The sequence below is a fragment of the Piliocolobus tephrosceles genome, chromosome 2 (genome assembly GCF_002776525.5).
Source record: "Piliocolobus tephrosceles isolate RC106 chromosome 2, ASM277652v3, whole genome shotgun sequence".
Taxonomy (NCBI): domain Eukaryota; kingdom Metazoa; phylum Chordata; class Mammalia; order Primates; family Cercopithecidae; genus Piliocolobus; species Piliocolobus tephrosceles.
In genome coordinates this window covers 44,159,435-44,182,420 of record NC_045435.1, presented here as the reverse complement: position 1 = coordinate 44,182,420, position 22,986 = coordinate 44,159,435, and the positions used below count along the sequence as shown (strand labels likewise).

The 22,986-nt window shown below is 44.7% G+C and overlaps 1 protein-coding gene across 2 annotated transcripts in view; it reads right to left on the bottom strand.

Annotated features, from left to right (window-relative positions):
* Positions 1-22,986, bottom strand: part of EEFSEC (eukaryotic elongation factor, selenocysteine-tRNA specific) — a 256,233-nt gene that overhangs the window by 151,385 nt on the left and 81,862 nt on the right. For both annotated transcript variants that reach the window (XM_023215672.3, XM_023215661.3), the window contains exon 2: positions 11,096-11,303. In XM_023215672.3, the coding sequence (XP_023071440.1) occupies positions 11,096-11,303 (208 nt within the window). The remainder of the gene's footprint in view (positions 1-11,095; positions 11,304-22,986) is intronic.

The window sequence follows — 22,986 nt, the reverse complement described above, 5'->3', positions numbered from 1 at the left end:
AAAACATCAAGGTCGCTCTGCTCCCTCCCCTCCTCCTCCTCTCTCAGGGCTGACTTGCACATAGACCAATTGTCCCACATCCTCTTCACAAGCTTTGTCAAATTTGTGTGCCACTTGAGCTATTCTTTACTCATTTATTTTCTTTAAAAGAATTAATGTTCTTACTTAAATATATTTATCTTAAAACACAATTTCATGTCGCTATCTAAATGGAAAACCACCACATGCCACAAATAAAAGGTAGAGTAGAAGCCCTCCCACCACTGGCCCCTTTAAGGACATCCATGAGGCAATGCTCTGCACTCCCTCTGCAAAACCTGCTCCTGGCTCCTAGCACGCCAAACCCCCATGCTGGGGAGACAGCATGATGTGCACAGGTCACGCTCAAGAGGTGAGTATTTCCTGCACTTTTGCCTCCTGACCTTTATGCTGAACCTGGCTATGCTGTAAAGTTGGTAATGCCCATTATAAGTTTCACTGAAATAACATAATTTAATTTAGTATCATGAAATAACAGTGTGAAAATAGCTGTTTCTGTGAAAACTAAATTGAATGCTCTGGAAAGGTGTGATAAAGACAAATCTCCTTAAAATCTAGTGTTAAATTAGGTGTGGATAAGAAAACCAGAGAAGACTTGCAGGGAGGTTGTGTGAAAACAGAAAAATTCTGTACTCAGACTTTGTAAATCTTGCTTCACTGAAATTGTGGGCAGTGCACTGCATTCGGGAGTGATTTATAGATGAAAGGTGACTTGGGCTCATCCTGGAAGAAAAGACGGGCTGGGCAGTACATATACCAGCAAGTGACAGGTGGAACAAAGCTGTGGAGCCCCTCTGGAGAGTATCTGAGCAAAGAGAAGGAAACTGCTGCTCAAACACTCACAACAGAATTAAAGTCAGTCACTGAGGCTTTCTCTGGGAAATCTTACTAGAGAGCACCTCTGCAACACTGAGAAAACCGCACAAATTTAGAAGACGTGACCAAGAGAAACAATCACATGAAAAGAAAAGTATGCCACACTTGGATAGAAAAAGCCAGAATGATCACGGTTGCTGCCCACAGTGATGCTACTGGAGACTGTACGCTACAACTTTTCCTTATTGCCAAATCAGCAAACTCTAAAGCTTTCAAAAACATAAATTCTGGGCCAGGTATGGTGGCTCACACCTGTAATACCAGCACTTTGGGAGGCAGAGACAGGAGGATCACTTAAGGCCAAGAGTTCTACACCAGCCTGGGCAACACAGAGAGAACCCATCTATAAAACAAGTGTTAAAAATTAGCCAGGTGTGGTAGCGCACACCTATAGTCCCGGCTTCTTAAGAGGTTGAAGCAGAAGGATCGCTTGAGCCCAGGAGTTCAAGATTATAGTGAGATCCAGACTGGGCAACACAGTGAGACTCTGTCTCAAAAATAAATAAATAAATTACATACATACATACATACATACAAAGAAGAACATACAGAATATAGCTTACTTAACTGTACTCAGACCAAATGAATTAAAGATAACATATAGATTATAAGTGATCATGCACGGAAAATTAAAATTATAAATGACACAAAAACCAAACATTCTTCAAAAGCACAGCCTGAAGAAGAGGAGTCAGGCCCAAATTCAGAACTCAAATCCACATGCAGCCAAGAAGCCCCAGACGAGTCTGGCCCGGCTGCCAGTGTCTTGGTGCTGATGAGGAAAGGGAGGCACGATGCTGAGAATGCTATATTTCTTCTGTTACAGCTTTCATTGTTGATTTTATTAAATAAATATGCATGTACATGTTTTAAGTTAAAATACTATGTTTAAGGCATGAATGTGTCATTTTTTATGATCCTCTGCTCTAAGGGACTTTTTTTGATTAACCAACCATAGCCCAATCTCAGGGGACAAGAAATCTTCTACTACTGTAGCTACAAAAATAAACACAAAGAAAACAAAATAGAGCTATTAAATTCTACCTAGATACTATTACCTGCTGAAGGCACTGAGGCTGGTTAAAAAGTTAGGGAAATCTTTAAGACATAACAGTACCAATTTGAGACTTTTTTCTGACTTAATAAAAGAGATTTAAAGATAACTGAAGGAGGATTAACTTTCATTGCAATTTTGCCACATCCAAGCACAGTCCCAGATGGATCTTGTGTGACATGTGGTGCACATCCCTCACTCTGCGTAATACTGCCTTCATCTTCCTCAGACCCTCGGCCACCCCTCATATTCCCCCACTGTGGCCCCAAACAGAAGCCAGGCAAAGGATCCAGCCCAAGAAGAAGCACCTGAAGGGAAGAGCCCAAGCTTGCTGCCAGGTCTATGGGGGCCTCCCAGGAACCCATGCTGATACCCCAGCCCCAGCCCCGCTCCCCAGCCCCTCCACGCTCTTCCCTGGACTCACATCTAGAGCCTCCTACAGCCCCAGATTTCTCTCCTCTTGGGACAAAAGCCCTCTTGCTTGACACCTCCACCCTGCCACTTTCAATCAATATCCAATTTCTCCTTCTTCTCATATTTCAAAACAAATCCCACTTCTGTTTACCCACCAGAGCTTATGGCTGATTTTCTTACAAGGTCACTTCTGTCTCCTTCTCTTTTAAGATCAGGACATTTACTAAGCACTTCCTCTGTGCCAGTCTCCATGGAACGTGCACGACGAACACACAAAGGGCTCCCAAGAGCAATGGTGGTGAGGGGCTGGGGCACCAGACCAGGGTGCCAATTCCAGGTGACACTAAGAGGAATGGGGGCCAGGGTTCAGGGAATCATGGCAGAGAAACAAGTTCCTGAAGGTCAAGAGCAGCTCCCAGTGGTCAACTCAGTGCTCTTCCCTTGCACTTGCTTTCCTCTGTGGCATCTGACCAGGTGACTGTCCAGCAGTGGCATTCTTCCCTCCTCCCTGACAACCCCATACCTTTATTTCCATGGCCCTTGACTATCCTTCACGTCCCGAGAGGCCCTTCTTCATCATTCATGCGCCCACTGCAGGCCTCCCCAAAGAGTGGCCCGAGGGGCCAGCTCTTCCCCTGCATGCTGACCATGGGGACCACAGCCCCTCTGTGGACCATTCCCAAACCAGCATCTCCAGCCAAGCCCCCTTTCCAGCACTCTAGCTCTACCCTGCCATCTGCCATCAGGCTGCCTCCTGGCCTCTAATTCCTGGCCTCTGATATAGGATGGTATTGCCCTGGCCTCTGAATTAGTCCTCTCTGACTGCATGGTCACCGATGTCTCTCATTAGTCACTGCATCTAATCGGTTCTCCTCTTAGGATCTTGCTCCAATCCATCCTGATTTTCATTCTTAATGGGTTCCACTCTGGGTCAGGCTCTTCTCACCCCAGGCCTCCCAATTGCTTTCCAAAGTGTGTGCACAGACCACAGCTGTGAGAACCTTCTAGCAGCACTACTCTGAGGTGCTGGTCTTCTCCCCTCCCCACTCTCAGGACTCTGTGACTGTCCCGGGATGAAGCCCAGGCCCAGGGTGGTGCACAAGGCCCTCTGGGGTCTGCTCCAGTCTCTCCACACTGACTCATCACAGCAAAAGCCCTGGGTAACTGGATTTTTAAAACTCAAGCTCACACTGTTGCCCTCACCTCCTTCCCTTCCTCTCCTAGGCAAACCTCACCCAGGCAATGGCAGCCTGAGGCAGGATTCCAGCAAGAAACCTAGGACTAATTTCCATTCCGCAGCCGGTTTATGTGCACTCAGCTCCCATTTCCCTGTCCAACAGGAGATGGCATGACCTAGATCACAGGGTTGTCTCCCAGACTGAATCGGTTAACACGTATAAAAGTGCCGTTTGGAACTCACGAGGAACCCTGGAAACTACTGCAACCACCAGCCGTCTGTACCCGCACACCAGCCACAGATGACAGCACCTCTTCCCAGTGACCAGTTCCTGGCCTGTGCTCCATATTTTGAACCTCACCCCTGCTTAGTCATCACATGCCCTTCTAGAGTTAGTCCTCATTCCTGACTCCCCAGCCAGAAGCAAACTTGCCTTCTTCAGAATCCCCTTGCTACTCTGAGGAGCCACTTCAGCTCTGGCATTTAACTCTGACACAAAGCAAATTCCCTAGCCTACCTCCGCCATCGTCCAGGTACTCAGGATCTCCTGCCCAACTGTATGGGAGGCTCCTCAGTTGGGAGGAGCTTAATTCAACTAGCCTTTGAAACCTCACCCCACTGCCCTGGCCTGGTTGGGAGCCCTTGAAGAAAATCGGATTTTTTTTCCTTTTTAAAGACAAGAGAAGTAACTTTGAGGAGGCTGGAGTTCCCTAAAGAGCAACTTAAACAATCTCAGGGGCCACTCATTGCTCCAAAGGTCAGTGTGACAAGATGACTTCAGTTCAGTAAGGAGATTCCAAACAGGGCCAGAGACCCACCCGTCAATCAGTTCTAGAGTAGCTCAGACATGACGCGCTGCCCCCACAGAAGTAGCGGGGCTTAGGTCTTTGCCTTGAGAAAAGCAATACCCAGGAGAAAAGAGAGCTTGCAAAAGGAACAAGGGAGAGAAAAATAATTCACAAAGGAAGGAACTGTGAGGAGAGGGAAGGAAAGAGGAAAAGGAGAAAATAACACTGAGGAACAGATACAGAGAAGAAGAAAAGAAACACAGAAGAGAAAACAGGAAAGGCAGGAAAAGAACTCAGACTTCTCTGTAGACCTGCTCTGTACCAGGCACCAGGCTTGGTGGTGTCCATACCATCTCAATAGTCCATGGGCAGGGCCTCAGGTACTATATTCAGAGAAGCTATGACTTGCCCAGGGAGCCCAGGGAGTAAGTGGCTGGTCTGCAGGAGCCCAGAGTCCACGCCTCTCCCATAGGAGAAAGAGACGGGTAGGACAAAAATCTATTCTTAGCACTAAGCAGAGCTGATGGAGCCAAGACCCAGCCATGTACACTGGCTCTGCTTCCACGCCCTGAGCCAGAGGCTCAGAGGGACACAGAGTCGTAGGAACGTGCATGGGGAATTCCAGAGATTACCCATAAAGCTTTTGGAAATTCAATTATCTTTATCCAAACCCTTTTGGGCAATGTATAGTAATAGAATATAACAGTGTGTTGGGCCAGGTGTCTGGCCCTTTCCCAGACTCAAGAGAAGCTGGCCTTCCTGACACCCTGAACATGCTACACACTAGGGCACCCTGGCTTCTGGCTGTACAAGGGAGACCCAGCCCCATGAAGCCCTGGGGAGTAGAGTTTAACAGCCACTGGATTGGTGTCTGGGAGTACAAGGGGTTCCAGCCAGAGACAGCAGCTGCACAGTTCTGTAGTGCGGGCAGGAGCTGACCCAGAGCTCATTTAAGGACTTCTGTCTCTGTCATCCCACTGTCTCCTCCAGACTTCCCTGGCAGCTACAATATGCTGTGGTGCTTGCTGGGTCTAGATGTGCTGACTGTGCATGCAGGCTGATGTTCATTAGCACACAAAAAAAGTTTCAGATAAATATATATGTGTATGTATGTGTGTGTATATATATGTATATATATATGAATTTATAATCCATATAAAGATATATAAACAAATAGAATATAAACAAATTTTAGCTTTGGGGTAGATTTCAAAGCAGCCAACATTTATCATGTCTCACTTGATAGTCAAGTAGTCAAGCCAGACACAAAACCTACCTCTGAGGAAACTGTAAGGATCCGACTGATTCCATGAACTATGTATGGGAAACCCCTAGGACAGTGCCAAGTACACAGCAGTTGCTCCACATGTTATAGCTATTATTCTTACACATCCAGGTGTGCCAGGCTCCATGTCAAATGCTCCCTCATATTAAACGCTATAAGACTGAACTTTTCAGTGCCCCTTTTACAAAGGAAGAAATAGCAGCTCAGAGAGATGGAGTGAGTTACCCAAGCACACACAGTTAGTCAGCCACAAAGCTACTATGGAAAACACATCTAGTCAAAGTCCACTCAGTAGCAGAGAAATTCCTTGAGATTGGCATTCATCCCATTCACAGGGAGGGAGGCAGGATCAAGGGAGTCCCTGGTGGGCTCCAGACAGAGGGCTCTGGCTAAAACAGAGAGAAAGAAATAGAAAGTGTTTAAAAAGCAGGAAGAAACACAAAGGGAGTCTGGGGGAATGATGTATCAAGGATGCTGTCAGATGATAACATTTAGTGGGAAAATAAACAGAAAAGCCTAGAACACAGAACAGTGTCAATGTTGTGATAACAACTACCTCAAATTACGTACAAGCAGAAAAGACTGACAGGGATCCTGGGGGAAAAACACTTTAATTTGATGCATTGAGAAGATTGTGGGTACATTTTTATCTCCTATTTTGATTTCTGTTAACATTGATAAATGCTTATGCAAGAGTAATTTTAAATGCTTTCAGAGATAAAGAAGCACAAAGAAAAACAATCAAAGAGTTTGACTACATAAAAATTAGAAACTTCTGTATGTCAAAAAAAGCAACTAAAATGGAAAGACAACAAATGCCAAAGACTTATGATAGGAAAAGGGTTAACAGCAATATCTTTACTAACATTAAACACTCCCAAAAATTTTTTAAAAAAACATTAAAATTGCAAGAGGCAAACAGACAAAATTTTTACATGGGCATAATTCACACATACAAAAGCACAACTGTTCAAAACACTTAAGGAAATAAAGAACCACATATTAAAACAAGAATAAAATACCATTTCTACTAAGTTACCATTTCTACTAAAACACCATTTTCTACTCAGTTTCAAGTATACCAAAGTAATCTGTGGACACCTGTGTAAAATAGTAGAACACTTCCAGAAAATAATATGGCAATGCACAGCAAAAAGTTTAGAAATGTTCAGACCCTTTGATCTAGTAATCTCACACCTGCAAATCTATCATGAGGAAAAAAGTGAAAATACAATTTAATGATGTACAAAGATGTTCACCTCAAGGCTTTATTTTTAAGAACAGAAACTTAAGCCAGTCTAGTAGGTCAAAAGAGTGGTGGTTACATGAGCAAATGCTATATAAAATGTTAAGTAATAAAAGCAGAAATAAAAATGTACATGCCTCATGACTACAATTGTATGTTAAGAAAAGGTGGAGGGAGGATTCAGCAAAGTTGCAGGGTACAAGTTCAAAAATCAGGTGTGTTTCTATCCACTAGCCATGAACAATCCAAAATAAATTATGAAAATAATTCCTTTACAAGGGCCTCAAAAAGAATCCAGTACTGAGGAATAAATCTAAGAGACAAAAGCCTTGTATGCTAAAAACTACAAAACATTGCTAAAAAAAAAAAATTAAAGATGACCTAAACAAAAACATATCCTATGTTCAAGGATTAGAAGATTTAATGCTGTTAAGATGTCAATACTACCCAAAGAGATCTACAGATGCAATGCAATACCTATCAAAATTCCAATAACCTTTACACAGAAATGTTGAAAAGCAGATTCTCAAATTAATGTGGAACTGCAAGGAGCCCCAAATAGCCAAAACAATCTTGAAAAAGAACAAAGATAGAAGAGTCATACTTTCTGACTTTGAAACTTACTACAAAGCTATAGTCATCAAAGGAGTGTGGCACTAGCCTAAGGACAGCCAGATAGACCAATGGAATAGAGGGGAAAGCCTAGAAATAAACCCACATATATATAGTCAGTTGATTTTTTACAAAGTTAAAAAGGGAAAAGACAATCTTTTCAACAAATAGTGCTTGGAAAACTGGATATCCACATGCAAAATAACGAAGTTGAACCCTTAACTTACATTGTATACAAAAATTAACTCAAAATGGGTCAAAGACCTAAACTTAAGAGCTAAAGCTACAAAATTATTAGAAAAAAACACTGGGGAAAAATCTTCATGACACAGGATTTGGCAACAGTTTCATGGATATGACTCCAAAAGCACAGGCAATTAAAAAAATAGATAAATTAGACTTCATCCAAATTAGGAAGTTCTGTGTATCAAAGGACACTATCAATGAAGTAAAAAGACAATCTACAAAATAAGAGAAAATATTTGCAAATCATATCTCTGACAAGGGATTAATGTCCAGAATACATAAATAACTACTACAATTCAACAACAACAACAACAACAACAACAGAAAACAACCCAATCTAAAAATGTGCAAAGGACTTGAATAGACATTTCTCAAAAAAAGATACACAAATGGTCATTAAACCATGAAAAGATGCTCAATATCATTAGTCACTAGGGAAATGCAAATGAAAACTATGATGATATACCACTTCATACCTCCTAGGATATACTGAGAGGAACTGAAAGCAGAAAATTGAATAAATATCTATACATCCATGTTCATAGCAGCATTATTCACAATAGCCAGGAAGCAACCCAAGTGTCTACCAACAGAAGAATGGATAAATAAAATGTGGTATATAGACATAATAAAACACTACACAGCCACAAAAAGGAGTGAAATTCTGACACATGTTACAGTATGGATGGACCTTAAAAATATTATGCTAAGTGAAATAATCCAGACACAAAAGGCCAAATAGTATATTATTCCACTGATAAAAGGTACCTAGAACAGGCAAATTCATAGAGATGAGAAGCAGAATAGAGGTTCCCGGGGTGGTGGGAAAGGGAGAAAGGGGAGTTATTGCTTAATGGATATAGAGTTTATATTGGAGGTCATGAAAAAGTTTGGGGTATATATAGTGGGGATAGGTACACAGCACTGTGAATGTATTTGATAGCTCTGAATTATACACTTACATGTGGTTAAAATGATAAACGTTATATGTATTTTACCACAATAAAAAAACGTGGAAGAAAAAGTGGGGGCAATACTACGCATAGTAAAAAAAAAAAAAAGAAAAAGAAAAAGAAAAAAACCAAAAATGCCAGCAACTGCCATTTGAGAAAAGAAATCTTTGGGCGGGCTCTTCTTTCTTTTAACTACTTTTCTCTATTTTCCAAGTTTTCTTTCAATTACTCTTTGGACAGAAAAAAAAATACATTTAATATTTTGAACACTTTTTGGGTTTTGATAGGTACATGGCTCACCAGTCCACATTTTCCCTTTATAGACAGAAAGTTTCTTTACATCTGGGCTGGCATTTATGAAGGGTTTACTTAACAAGGGATCATAAGAAAAGGAAATAGTCACTTAAAATAATTTAAAGTTCTTTGCTTCATGGAGGTAAAAGCTAATGTTCAGTAGGTCACATGCCCACTGATTACAACCCCTCAGGATAACAGTCCTCTCCTTTCCCTACCAGCCTGCTGGTGCTGGATCAGGGCAGGAGGGGCTTCCAAGGACCCTCAGATGGACAATAGCCTCTGGATGTGTGATAAAGTCCATAATTTGACCTTCAACCAATAAACTAAAATAGAAATCGTAATTTACACTAGCAAATGAGAATTTTCCTTAAATTTAATTAATCAAAACTGTTACTATTAATTAACCCTTAAACGTACCCTAAGCCCTTCCCTGAAGGTCCCATTTCTGTAGTAAATGATACTGAGGTTGTATCTGAGTACTGAAGTTGTACTGGGTTTTTATACGGGAGTCCAAAAGACCTGTTCTTCCTTTTCTGACAAGTAAATAAAATGACAGGGAGATCAAATAACTCACTAAAAAGAAGATATAATTTTTTATCTTCCTTTTTACAGTCTCATATCCACTTCCGTTGGGGATAACAAAGTCTGAATTCTTATGCAACACTTATCTAAATGTGTCGATTTTATCGGATTGATGAATTTTGCTAACAAAAGGCAGCGCTAGGAAATCTTTTATGACATATTTGGCCCATTCACAGGACTGGAGCTTTAATTTAAGCAACTTGAGAATTCTGAGGGAGAGCTGCAGGTGTTGGATCTGAAAAAAAAAACATCATAAATGGGAAGGCATATCAATCTTTATGACAGGGAAACAAAAACACTCTCTACTTGCTTGCCCTCCACGGGCAGAAGAAGGAGAGGTGGAAGTGGCAGGATATTGTCTCAGGCTGCATAGCAAAGAGGAAGCATCCCTGTCTCCCAGTGACCGCTATTTAGTATTGATCAAAAGAGACTGGCCCAGAGAGGAAGAGAGAAATTGACAAAACAATGAGGTCTGTCAACACTGTGCTCAACAAGGGCATTTTCTCATTTTCTTGACCACATCAGAATTAGTCATTCCTGTGGCTGCTTGAACAACCAGGTGGCTTTCTGTCTCATAGTCCCCCTGTGCCTCCAGCTCCCCTGCCCTTCTCGGTAGCACTGCCAGTTTTCTTCCACACTTACTGTGATCCTGGCCAATTACTTCACCAGGGCTGTGGATTCTCCTGCTAGGGACCTCCCCAAGCTACCTCCTCCCTCCATGCTCTGCCTCAACTCAGAGTAACACCTTCTCTCCCTAGTAAAACCACTACAGTTCTGTAGCCTCTGCTGCCAACACCCCATTCTCCTCTCTGCTGCCTCCTGGATCCTCCTCATGCCATCCTTCCACCTGCAGCCAGTGATCTCCTACTGAAAACCTCATCTAGCCACCCCCTGCATAAAATTCCTTAATAACTTCCTACTTTCCACAAGATCAAACTGTAAACTCCTTGGCAGGAGATGCTAAAAAGGTCCTTTGTGATTTGGTGTTCCCTAATCTGGCCACCAGCAGCAACAACCATCTGTCTGTCTATCCACCCAATTTTATAAGGTTCTGTAACAGAAACAACCAGTCATCCACCAAAATTCATCTTCCCCTTTTGACAATCAAGTTGTAGAGAAGCAGATAGCAAGAGAACACAGTCCTAGCCTCTCTTGCACCAAAATATGGCCAATATATGTAGGCAGGACTAAGTTTTCACCAAGACAATCTAAGCAGAATGGATCTGAACCCTTCCTGGTTCAGGCCTTGCACACTGGGCACAGAGTCCCTGTGTTCCTTCTCCTTCCTGTGAGCTGTGCCTCATCAAATTCTAGTTTCTTTATGTTCCTGTGGTTTTTGGCCTCTTAAAAACATGTTAGCCTTTACCTGATTTAATGCAGCCCTTATGTGAGTAAATGCCAGGTTGAGATTCCACTTACTAGGACGGGAGGCTGACCTGCCTGTCCAATTCAGGTTTGTGAAATGAACATGGGAGGCCCCAGAAGCCTTCTTATGCAGTGAACATTGCTCTCACGAGCAGACCTACTTGGTGTTCTCTAGGGTCTTCTGCATTTTCTTGGTCATTTTATCAACTGCTGCCTGTCTCTTTCCTTCAGCTAAGAGGTCTATTTTGTTCAGCACCACAACCAGCTTCTGGCAGGCAATCTGGCCGATCACAAGGCATTCCGCTGACTGGGTCTGCATCCCCTTGGTTACATCGATGACCAGCATCATCAGATCAATGATCTGGGCCCCTGGGATAAGAGAAGAGAAAGTTAGAAAGCGAAAAGGGGTGGTGAGCCCCACAGCAAGTTGCCCAATGCCCCAGGTCAAAACCCTGCAGTAAAAGTGAGCGAAGTGGAATAAATGGTGACTACACAGCTCCCAGCTGCAAGCCCTGTGCTAGGCACTTGGACCCGAAGCTTCAGAACTGTCATGACACATGAGGAAACTGAGGCCCACAAAACACAGAGAACTTGCCCAGGGTCACACTGCTAACATGCAGCAGGGCTGGGTTTAGGTATAGGCTCGTCTAACTCCAAAACCCATGCATTGCACCAATCCTATCACTTTCATTCCATTTGAGAGAGGAAGAAATGTCTCAGCAGGAAAAAAAAAAAAAAGTTTTGTGCTAGACTTGGCAAATGGTTAAATACTTGCCCTTGCTAAGAAATGAGAGAAGGACTGAGAAAGTAGAGGGGACGGAAGAGGGAGGATTAGGGAGTGGACAGCATCTTTTCCTCACAGTGCTATGGCTCACTCCTGTTCCTTTTAGGGTGTTAGGAGCATCTAAGGTTCTGTGTCATAATCACTAAGTACTAAATGTGTGTGTGTGTGTGTGTGTGTATGCGCACGCGCATGCATGCGTATGTGTGCGCTTATGAGCATCATCCTACTGTACAGCACACCTGAGCTGAACAACAGCAGGCAGACAGACAAGTTACAGAAAGTGAATGAAGGGAAACTGCTATAAATCATGTCAGGAACATAACGTTAGCCAGTGAAGTGACTGTTTCCTTTTTAATGGGATTTGGAGTCATTTCAACAAGAAAGGTGTAACTTTGTACTGCAGGAATATACAAACATTTTCCCTATTAAAATGAAGAATAATTACATTTTGAGTTTATAAGAATGCCCATGAAGCATTTTTCAGGATCGGATTATGGTCATTGGCAATGCAGAGGAGACTGCTCTGTCAATGATTCTGATGATGCTGATTCTATCTCACTACTGGGGATAGAGAGAAGGCATGGAGGAGGGAGGACCTTTCTTTTTCGGGCACTCTGACTATGCACACTAGGTCAGCTTACTTAATCTCCAGTAAGCTTATGTTTCAGATGAAGAAAGGGAGACTCAGAGACATGGGTCTAGACATGGCTCTAGATCACACAGCCAACTAGTATTGAAGACACTAGAAATCAGGGCTCCTGACGCCACTGCTGAAGAATTCTTCCCACTGTTTCAAGAGACCTCTTGGTCACCCCTGTCCTGTGATGCTCCTCTGGGCTCCCCCAGGAGAACGGTGTATCTCTCTGACTTCAGGTAGGCCTAGGCATGCCCCAACCCTCCTGTCTCCCCCTCTGCTTCTCCCTGTCCAGCCTTCTCTCTCATCCTGCCAGCTGGGGCCACAGGGCTAGGCCCAGATGCATGTAGCAGCAGCAGCAGCAGCAGCATCAGCATCTCCCCTGCCAGGTCACGGGCAGTAGGGCTCAGGTCTCTGCTACAGCCACAGAGAGGATGGACACAGACTCTATCATCTACCATGAACAGGATAGACTATTAAAAACAGACTCGACTCATCTGATAGACTCCCTTTCATAGCGATTGAATTACCAGCTCACCTCTGGACTCCTCTGTTCCAGCTCCAGTTCCCATAGCCCATGGCAGGCGCATGTTGGCTAGTCCCTAATGGGCTGCTGCAACTCAGATGTGGCCCTCCAAACTCCATCCTCCAAATAGCCTCTCCAAAGGCACTTTCTAAAAATATATAACTGATTCATATACTGCCAGGCAGGAGCAGGGGTCGGGGGTTAACTGGTATAACCTCTGCAGAGGCACATAATCTTTGACCCAGCCAAGCTCATGAAACATCCCTGCAGCATGTTTGTTACAGCTAATGTTGGAAACCAAATAAATGTCCATCAGCAGGGGACAGGTTGAAAATAAGTATATAATGCTATAATGCCATGATAGAATACTATATACAAATTTAAATGAATGAAGAAGCTCTTTATCTACCACTATGGAATGATATCCAAGGCGGAGTGAGTGAGAAAGGCAAGGCACAATGTGCAGAGTGTGATTTGTGTTGAAAAGGGGATAAGGTATGTGTGTGTGTATGTATGTGTGTGTGTGCACGTGTGTGGGTGTCACATATTGAATAAGTATTTGCTTCCACACACATAAAATATTTCTGAGGGAACGCAAAAGAAACTAATGACTTGGTTGTCTGCTGGGAGACAGAAGACGAGTAGGAAGGAAATTATCTGTATATTAGTCAGTTCCTTTTCATTTTAAACAGGGGTGTGCAGTATCTGTCCTAAAATAAAATTATAATTTTAAGTGCATAAATAAATAAATAATACAATAAAACACAGACCTGACCATGTCCTTCTCATGCTAAGAGCCCCACTGTCCCCCGGAAAAAAAAAAAAAAGACTCCCCAGTGTGGCTTTGGAGGATCCCTGTTTTTTAATTACCAGTTGCTTCCCACTCACCTTGTGCCAAGCACCATGCTATGTGCTCCATAAACTCTTTCCTGGGCTTTTCGCCCTCTCCCCACGGCCCCATGACACTCACGCCTCCCTCACACAAGATGAGCCCAAGCCTTCCCTACCTGGAAGATACACCCAACTGTCTTCTGGGTCCTAACTGTCAGTAAATCTGGGAACTGGCCACAGGGCTGTGAGACTGGGTCTTGAGGCAGGATGAGATAAAGCCCAGCAGGGAACAAGGAGGGAGGAACATGTTGGGGGCCCAGCCTGTTTTCCAGTATCCACCTTCATAGCAGAATGGATCCTGCACCGGCCCCACAGGCCTACCTCTCTGGTGGGCGAAGCTGTGCCCACAGAACCAAGGCCACTCAGCCTCATGGGTTCCTTAAGGACTTCTCCAGAGTAATTCTGACTATCCAAGTTCCCTCTAGAACTTAAACACCCCCCACTACCTAGCCCCTACTTTACAGATGAGGAAGTCAAGGCTTTAGGGAAGTCTGTTGACTGCTCATGGTTATATAGCAGGTAGGCGGCAGAGAAGAGACCTGAACCCTGGTGCCCAGGCTCTTAACTCCCACACCACACAGCCTGCCCTGCTCAGTGGGGACACAGTCCACAATCTCCCCGCCTCCCCCCATCAACTCTCCCATTTCCCATCTAAAGATCAAGGTAGGACCCAGGTAGACTCTCGCCCCTTTCCCTGCCTTGCTTTTGCCCCTGCTCCTGTTTTGCCCAGAACACTTGCCCCAGGTTCACTTGCCCCTGATCCTTATGCCCCACCCAGCTCCATGCTGAGGGTTCATAACCAAGGCCTGGGTTTTCAATCTGTATTCACAGCACAAGACCCAGCTTGGGCACAGCTTAATATATGGTTGGACTAATGTAGCAAATGTCCGTATCCGGGCATCTTCCACTTTATTCACCAGGAATCTGTTCCTCTTCTCCAACAGTCGATTTCCTATCGGTATACACAACTATCCAGTAGGGGAATGACTCATGTGCTCCACGCATCAGGCCCTCTTGCTTCTCATGCCTATTGAGATCCTGTGGATGGGAAATGAAACTGATTGACAGACCCAGAAAACTAAGCACAGATAGGACCCAAACACTCAGGAGCCAGTTGGGATTTCATCCACAGCCTGATCCGGCATCCACAAGCTGTCTTTGTTCCAAAAGGCCAGACTCTTGAGCAGACTCTCTGCAGGGCAGCCAGCACCAGGGACTTCTAAGGAGCCCAGAGGTCAGAGGGACTTGACTGGCCACACTGAGAACCAGAGTAGCACTGGAAACCCGGGGTCATCACCAGGCAACTGCCTGCTGCCTGGCAGCAGCTCTCAGTTACTTTCTTTTCTTCATCAAACTTTTGATCAGACGACAGGAAGTGACACAACTGGCCCGTCTTGCCTTTTTCAAAATCCCTAGTATTTTCATAGAATGAATCAAACAGTGTCCTTCCCAATTCCCATGAACCCAGGGTAGGAAATCGCTCTGAGACTGGAGGGACATAGCGAGCGAGTGGGTGGGAAACACAAGACAAAAAAATCGAGGCTTATAAATGATCCTCTATATTTCCCAATCTATCAGAGTTTTTCATCTAGTTGTACTGACTACAGTACCCTTAAAAGATCTGCAGAATAATTATAATAGGGTTAAAGTTTCTCAGTACTTTTAAAAATTATAATTTCCAATTCTGCAAATTGTATATCTTAATCATTTCAAAAATAATGAAAAACTTACAAGGGTCAGCATTTAACAAAGTATAAGTTATCTGTGAGGTTGGGACTGAAGGAATAAAATATGTTCAGAAAAAAATATTTCAGCTGGAGAAACTTAACATTATACTTTGAACATATTTTAGCAACCTCAAAATCAGATTTTTTAAAAAAATCAAAGCTATGGGCATTATAAGAAGGAGAAATAATATTAAATTTAAAATAAATTTAAAAAATTTTTATTTCCAACTTATATTTTAAGTTCAGGGGTACACGTGCAGGATGACCAGGTTTGTTACATACGTAAATCTGTGCCATTATTTGTTATTTATTTATTTATTTATTTATTTTTTTAATTTTAGAGGCACAGTCTTATTGTTGCCCAGGCTGGAGTACAGTGGTACAATCATAGCTCACTGCAGCCTTGAATTCCTGGGTTCCTCCTGCCCTAGCCTCCCAAGTAGCTGGTACCACAGGTGCATGCCACCATATCCAGCTTACTTTTTAAATTTTTTTGCAGAGGTGGGGTCTTGCTGTGTTGCCCAGGGTGGTCTCAAACTCCTGGCCTCAAGAGATCCTCCCACCTCAGCCTCCCAAAGCGCTACTAGGATTACAGGCGTGAGCTACTGTGCCTGGCCAAAATTTGTTTTCAACTGGTGACTTTTTAAATATTTATTGAACAATATAAATACATTTTATCAACCATATAAACTGCAGTGGCAATTAATATCCTACTATTATTATGACCATTTGCCAAATACATCAACTCTCTCTGTGCCTTAGCCTCCTCATCTTATATAAGGACGATGATACTGCCTATGTTATTGGATTGTACTGAAGACTCAATGAGATCACATATGTAAAGGGTTTAGAAAAGTGCCTAGACATATGAAATCCTCAATTATATTAGCTGTTACCATAGTTTTTACTTCTACATCTGCTATTATGACATGCACAGTGGTGGTCTACATGTCTTCATCTCCTCTTACCTGCATCTCAACACCAACTCTGCAATATGGGCATTACAAATGGGAAAACAGACTGGGCCTGTAATCCCAGCACTTTGGGAGGCTAAAGTAGGCAGATCACTTAAACTCAGGAGTTCAAGACCAGCCTGGGCAACATAGTGAACCCCGTCCCTACAAAAATACAAAAATTGGCTTAGCGTGGTGGCACACGTTTGTAATCCCAGCACTTTGGGAGGCTGAGGTGGGTGAATCGCTTGAGCTCAGGAGTTTGAGACCAGCATGGGGCAACATAGAAACCCTGTCTCTACAAAAAAAAAAACAAAAAACAAAAATTAGCTGGGCGTGGTGGCACATGCCTATAATCCCAGCTACTTGGGAGGCTGAGGTAGGATGATCACCTGCACCCAGAGAGGTCAAGGTTGCAGGTCAAGGCCTGATTACACCACTGTACTCCAGCCTGGGTGACAGAGTGAGACCCTGTCCAAAAAAGAGTAAGAGAGAAAACAAAGGCTCAGAGAGGTGAAGTAACCAAGTCAGGTCAAGGAGCAAGGGTTCAGAGGGATTTGAACTCAGTCTACTGATTTTGCTCTACGACAGTATCCTGAAACTCTGAGCAGCAAGATCTTATGTCCAGAATAAAACAAATGCTCTCTACAAGCCCCCTGTGAGTGTTCCAGGACAAAATGGGCAGGTTTCAGACATTCCCACCTCAGAACACAGCTCCTCAGATTCCAGGGTGAGAGCCTTATAATCACAAGATGATACCATTATTGCAGCCGTTTTTATTCATTTATTCAGTGTATTGCCTATCTCCTCATTGTACAGGTAAGAAGACTAAGGCTGAGGCAGGTTAAATAACTTGCCCAAAGTCACCCAACTAGGGACAAGAACCCAGGATTGATCAGGCTCTATCCAACACAGGTTGCAGCTGTCCCAACCCTGACTCTCTGCCAAGGGATGGGAGGGCAGCAAGATTTCAGTCACATTGTAACCCATTTTGCTGAGAGAGCAAGGAGAAAATCAGTTTTAAGGAGAATTAGTTCTCCTCTTTCTTCAATTTTCCTGAAACAGGGTAAGCCTGGACTTTACCTCTCAAATTCCCACTGGTACTAGGAAGGTGTGGGACTAACCAGTAGTGTCCAGCCTGTCCTCCTCAGCACAGGCTCGGAGGATTTGGAAATGGAAGGGGTTTAGACTAGAGGGTCATTTTACAGACCAAGGAAACGAGGGCCACAAACAAGAGGAAGTGGGAAGAGCAGGGCTTGGAGGTCCCCAAGCTTAGGTATGTTCAAATCACAACCTTACCAGGAGCTTCAATTTCCTCATCCACAATCAGGACCTAAACAAAGATGCCTCCTGCAGAAGATTGGGAAAGACTCAGCCCTAAGCACCCTCAGTAAACAGGAGCTGGTACTAACAGCTGTGAGCACTGAACCTGGGCCCCACTACGCTTGGTCGAACTGTAACAAGGCCTGCTATCCCCACTAGTCCAGGCAGACCCCAGGCAAACCCAAGTGGACAAAGCCTGCTGATGGAGTTGGGGAAGGGGAAAGGGGAGGAGAGGAGGACGGTGGTCACGACCAGGCCCCCCACAGTGCCTGTGACCTAGCACCCACCTGGGCACAGGGCAGCATGCCACACTTTTGCACTCTCTCTCAGCCTTTCTGCTCAGCCCTCTCCCTGAAGCCAAACATTCATGCTGCCCATGCTGCTAACAACCACCAGGTTACTCCATCGACTGCAGGAGGTGCTAGGAGTCTAACAGGCTGGAGGCTCCTGGCCAGGCCCAGACCCTCCAGTGGGGACCGGGAGGCCAAAGGAGGCCCCAGTCACAGGAGAAGGCTCCAGTGACCCTGGTCCTTGTTATCACCAGATAACCATTTTCATGAACAGTTTCAGACGGAGGGGAGATTTGTAAAGCTATTCATCCTCTCTGTGCTCCATCTCCACATTTGTAAAACATAAATAATAACTGCATTTCTGTTTTCTACTGACAGTGGTGTCTACCACCCTAGTTGGAAACTCAGGTTCCGGTAGAGGAGACAGCCCAGAGGGAGGGCATGTTTTGACCTGAGGCATGTGATCAAGGAATTCATGGAGAGGGATGCTGCCTGTGGGCAGGAGGAATGGGGCAGCAGCTTGGAAGCCCACCTCAAGTTCTGAGGCAGGTGGGGGCAGAGGGTAAGCATCTCGCCCTGCCAGCTGCACAGCATCAGGCAAGTACACCTCTCAACCTCTTGGAGCCTGGGATTCCCCCTTTGAAGATGCTGATGCCAGAGACAACACCGTAAGGTGGAGGAGGGCACCTCGCCCAGCACCTGCCATATGCCCCGGACTCACTAAATGTAAGCTGCTGTGAGTATCACGATGCCCAGCACAGCAAGAGCTCAAGAACTGGCCTCCTACTTCCTTTAGGACTCACATATACCCAAAGGCCTTGTGTCCTCCAGAGGAGGAAGAGGAAGAGTATTAACAGTAGCATGGAGCGAATACAAACAGTGCCTCCACCAACTCCTGTGGACCCAGCAACTGGCCCCTCATGGAGTTTCTCGGTAAGTGCCAGCCAACAGCCTGGAGCACTGTATCCACAACTAGGCAGGACATCCTTATTGTTTGAACTGCCCTGCAAAGGTGGGCTCCTCCACAAACATCCTGGCTAAATCCCACCAGACTTGCAGGGAGACCCCTGAGCAGGAGAAGCTGACCCAGCAGAACTAGACATTGCTGTCCTGGTCCCATGATGCATTAATAGTCAAATCCTGGCTTCTTGGTTTCCAGGTAAAGGATATGCCCTACCAAGTGGACCAGAAGAAGTTTAAGGAACTCCAAGTACCGGAAGTAACAAGTGGGAACGGAGTTGACCCAGCATCCAGCAGGGACGCTGCAGTGTGCTGCCTGACTGACAAGAAACCCAAAAGCAGCAGCCACAATCCAAATAACAGCCATTACACACTTTGGGAGGCCGAGGTGGGCAGATTGCCTGAGCTCAGGGGTTTGAGAACAGCATGGGCTAGCATAGTGAAACCCTGTCTCTACTAAAATACAAAAAATTAGCAGGGTGTGGTGGTACACATGGAGGCTGAGACACGAGAATTACTTGAACCCAGGAGGTGGAGGTTGCAGTGAGCCGAGACCATGCCACTGCACTCTAGCCTGCGCAACAGAGCAAGCTCAAAAAAAAAACCCCCCAAAACCCCGAATAACAGCCACTGTGGATTGACAGCTGAATTGGAGCCAAGGACTTCACATCACTGGCTGCAAACTGACAACTTAAAGATGCCTGAGGATCTGGAATGGGCATTGTCTACCCTGTGCAGTGCCTGTTAGAATATGCATGTACTGCCAACATTTACAACTTGAGAAATGTCACATGAAAATCTCCATGAATTAGCAAATGTGGTTAGACCGGGCCTTTGTCTGATGTGGCTGAGGAGCAGCTGTCTCCTGGAGAACAGTCATGCATTCCCAACTTTACCCTGGTTCCTGTAATTCCCTGTTGCCTCACACCCCAGCATTTATACTACCAGCCTGGCTCCCAACAGGCACTTGAGCTTGTGACTTCTGCATTAGTTCTAATCCTCGCCACTATCCCTAGAAGAGGAGACCTCCCATTTCCATAAAGAGAAATCTGAGGTCTAATTGCCCAACAGTCAACAGCAGAGGCAGCGCTAGAACCAAGGGCTGTTTGACCTCAAAATTTCTGCTTTTTCTATTACCAGCTGCCTCTTGGCCAGAATCACGCATTCCTGAGTGCTCCGGGAACCCTAAGGAATCCCAAAGAGCAGGTGGGCAAGGCCCTGAGGATAGAGAGGAAGGAGAACAAAGTACACAACCTGAGGCATAGTCGTGCAGGAGGGAACCAAAGGAGACATTCATCACCACCTGAAGAAAGGCCAGGGTGAACAATGAGAGCATATCAGCAGTGGAGGAACAGGAGGAACAACAAAGAGAGTCCATGTAAGACATCAAGGCAAAAAATAAACAGCCCTGGACAAGACAGCAGACAAACAGAGGTGCTGGACCCCTGCCAAAAGGAAAGAAAGCCAAAAAAACAAGAAATGTTAGAGACTCGTGGCAAAACACCCACAGAGCTGGGAGAGGGGAGCAGGGCAGGACGCAAGTCCATTTGCTGGCTGCACAATCTTGAGTGAGGAGCTTTCCCTCTCTGAGCCCCAAGGTCCACATCTGGAAACAGGGACAATCACATAATTGTGATAAAGGGACAATAGGTAGTCATCTAGATAAAAATAAAATTGGATGTCTACCATACACATGACACCAGAATAAATTCCAAATGGATCAAAGTTTCAAATGTAAAAACAGAAAACCAAGAAAGTACTGAAAGAAAGGGTGAGAAAAATTTTTTTTATAATCTTAAAAGTAAAAAGATACCTAGGTAAGAAACAAAACCTATAGAACAAACATATAAGAAAGAGAAAAAGGAAACACTGACAAATTCAACAACATAATAACCAAATATCTCTGTATAGGAAAATATGATAAAGTCCAGTGACAAGGGAGAGAAGCTTAAAATGCATACTATACACAAAGGACTGTTTTCCTTAATATTCAAATTGGAAATATTGAAATTGATTTTTTTTTTTTTTTTTTTTTTTTGAGACGGAGTCTCGCTCTGTTGCCCAGGCTGGAGTACAGTGGCCGGATCTCAGCTCACTGCAAGCTCCGCCTCCCGGGTTTATGCCATTCTCCTGCCTCAGCCTCCCGAGTAGCTGGGACTACAGGCGCCCGCCACCTCGCCCGGCTAGATTTTTTTGTATTTTTTAGTAGAGACGGGGTTTCACCGTGTTAGCCAGGATGGTCTTGATCTCCTGACCTCGTGATCTGCCCGTCTCGGCCTGCCAAAGTGCTGGGATTACAGGCTTGAGCCACCACGCCGGCCTGAAATTGATTTTTTAAAAAGAGCAACAGTCCAATAAAAAATGTAAATAGTATCAACAGCTAGTTCACACACAGCACTTTTACTGAGCACTCCCTCATGCCAGACATAGAGTTGGTGGCTGGCACATTTGAAAGGCCAGACAGACAACAGCCCCTACCCCTTGCAATTGGGAACTCACAGTCCAGTAGGGTAAAGCAAAAGCAAACATTAAAACACAGTAAGTGAATTTCACAGTAGGGTCAGAGAGGCTATGCATCCTGGGGAGAAAGAGCAGAAGTAGGCTCTGTCCAGGAAGCAGGTGGCCTGCAATTTTAAATCAGGTTGTCAGGAGAGTCCTCACTGAGAAGGAGCTATCTGGGCACAGACTCAGAGGAGAAGGAGTTGGTAGGCAACAGAGGGAGGAGCCAGTGCAAAGCCTCCACATGTGTTTGAGGAAGAGGAAGGAGATGAAGTCAGAGAAATAAGCAGGGGCATAAAGAAATAAAAATAGCTCAAACATGATAAGACAACCTACCTCACCAGCAACAAAAAAAAAACGCAAATTAAAACCACTGTACACTGAAATTCTGTTTTTCACCTACTGGACTGACCAAATAATACTGATGATAATACAAAGCGCTAACATGTGTTGAGTGTTCAGCCTACCTAGCCCTGACATTCTGGGAGCCTGCTGACACTCTGCGTCACTGCCATCCCCCCACCCACCCCGACCATTTACAGATGAGGAAATTAAGTCACAGGTTGCAGAACTAGAAAGACAGGGAGCTAGAATTCAAAATCAGGCTATGTGGCTCCAGAACCCAAGTTTTACCTAGGAGGCCAAGTCACCTCAAACATTTGATAACACTCTTGGCTGGGCACAGTGGTTCATGCCTATAATCCCAGCAATTTGGGAGGCCAAGGCAGGCGGATCATTTGAAGTTGGGAGTTTGAGGCCAGCCTAGCTCATGTGGTGAAACCCCATCTCTACAAAAAATACAAAAATTAGCCAGATTCGGTGTTGTGTGCCTGGTGTTGCTGCGTAATCCCAGCTACTTGGGAGGCTGAGACAGGAGAAACACTTGAACCCAGGAGGCAGAGGTTGCAGTGAGGTGAGATTGTGCCACTGAACTCCAGCCTGGGCGACAGAGTGAGACTCCATCTCAAAACAAACAAACGAACGAACGAACAAACAAACAACACTTTGCTCCTCCACGCAGGGGAGACAGATAATCCTGCCTGTCACTGGGGTGGGGTTGGCGGTGGGAGCAGCACATGCTGGCAAATGGCCGTCAGACACCTCTGGGGACTAGCAGTGACCCACGTGCACAGGGTGCACATATGTGGACACTCACTGCCACATGTCTAGAAGAGCAAAAACTCAGAACCAGCCTGAGTGCCTGTTGGAAGGGAAGCAGTTAACTAAACATGATATATACCTAAAACAGAACATGACACAGCTATTTAAAAACACCAAGGTAACTATTCACTGAACAGAGCTCCAGCAGAGCTGGTGTGTTCACTGTGTGCACAGTATATTGCCACTTCTAGAGAATCCATGGAAGATGCCGGGCGCGGTGGCTCAAGCCTGTAATCCCAGCACTTTGGGAGGCCGAGACGGGCGGATCACAAGGTCAGGAGATTGAGACCATCCTAGCTAACAT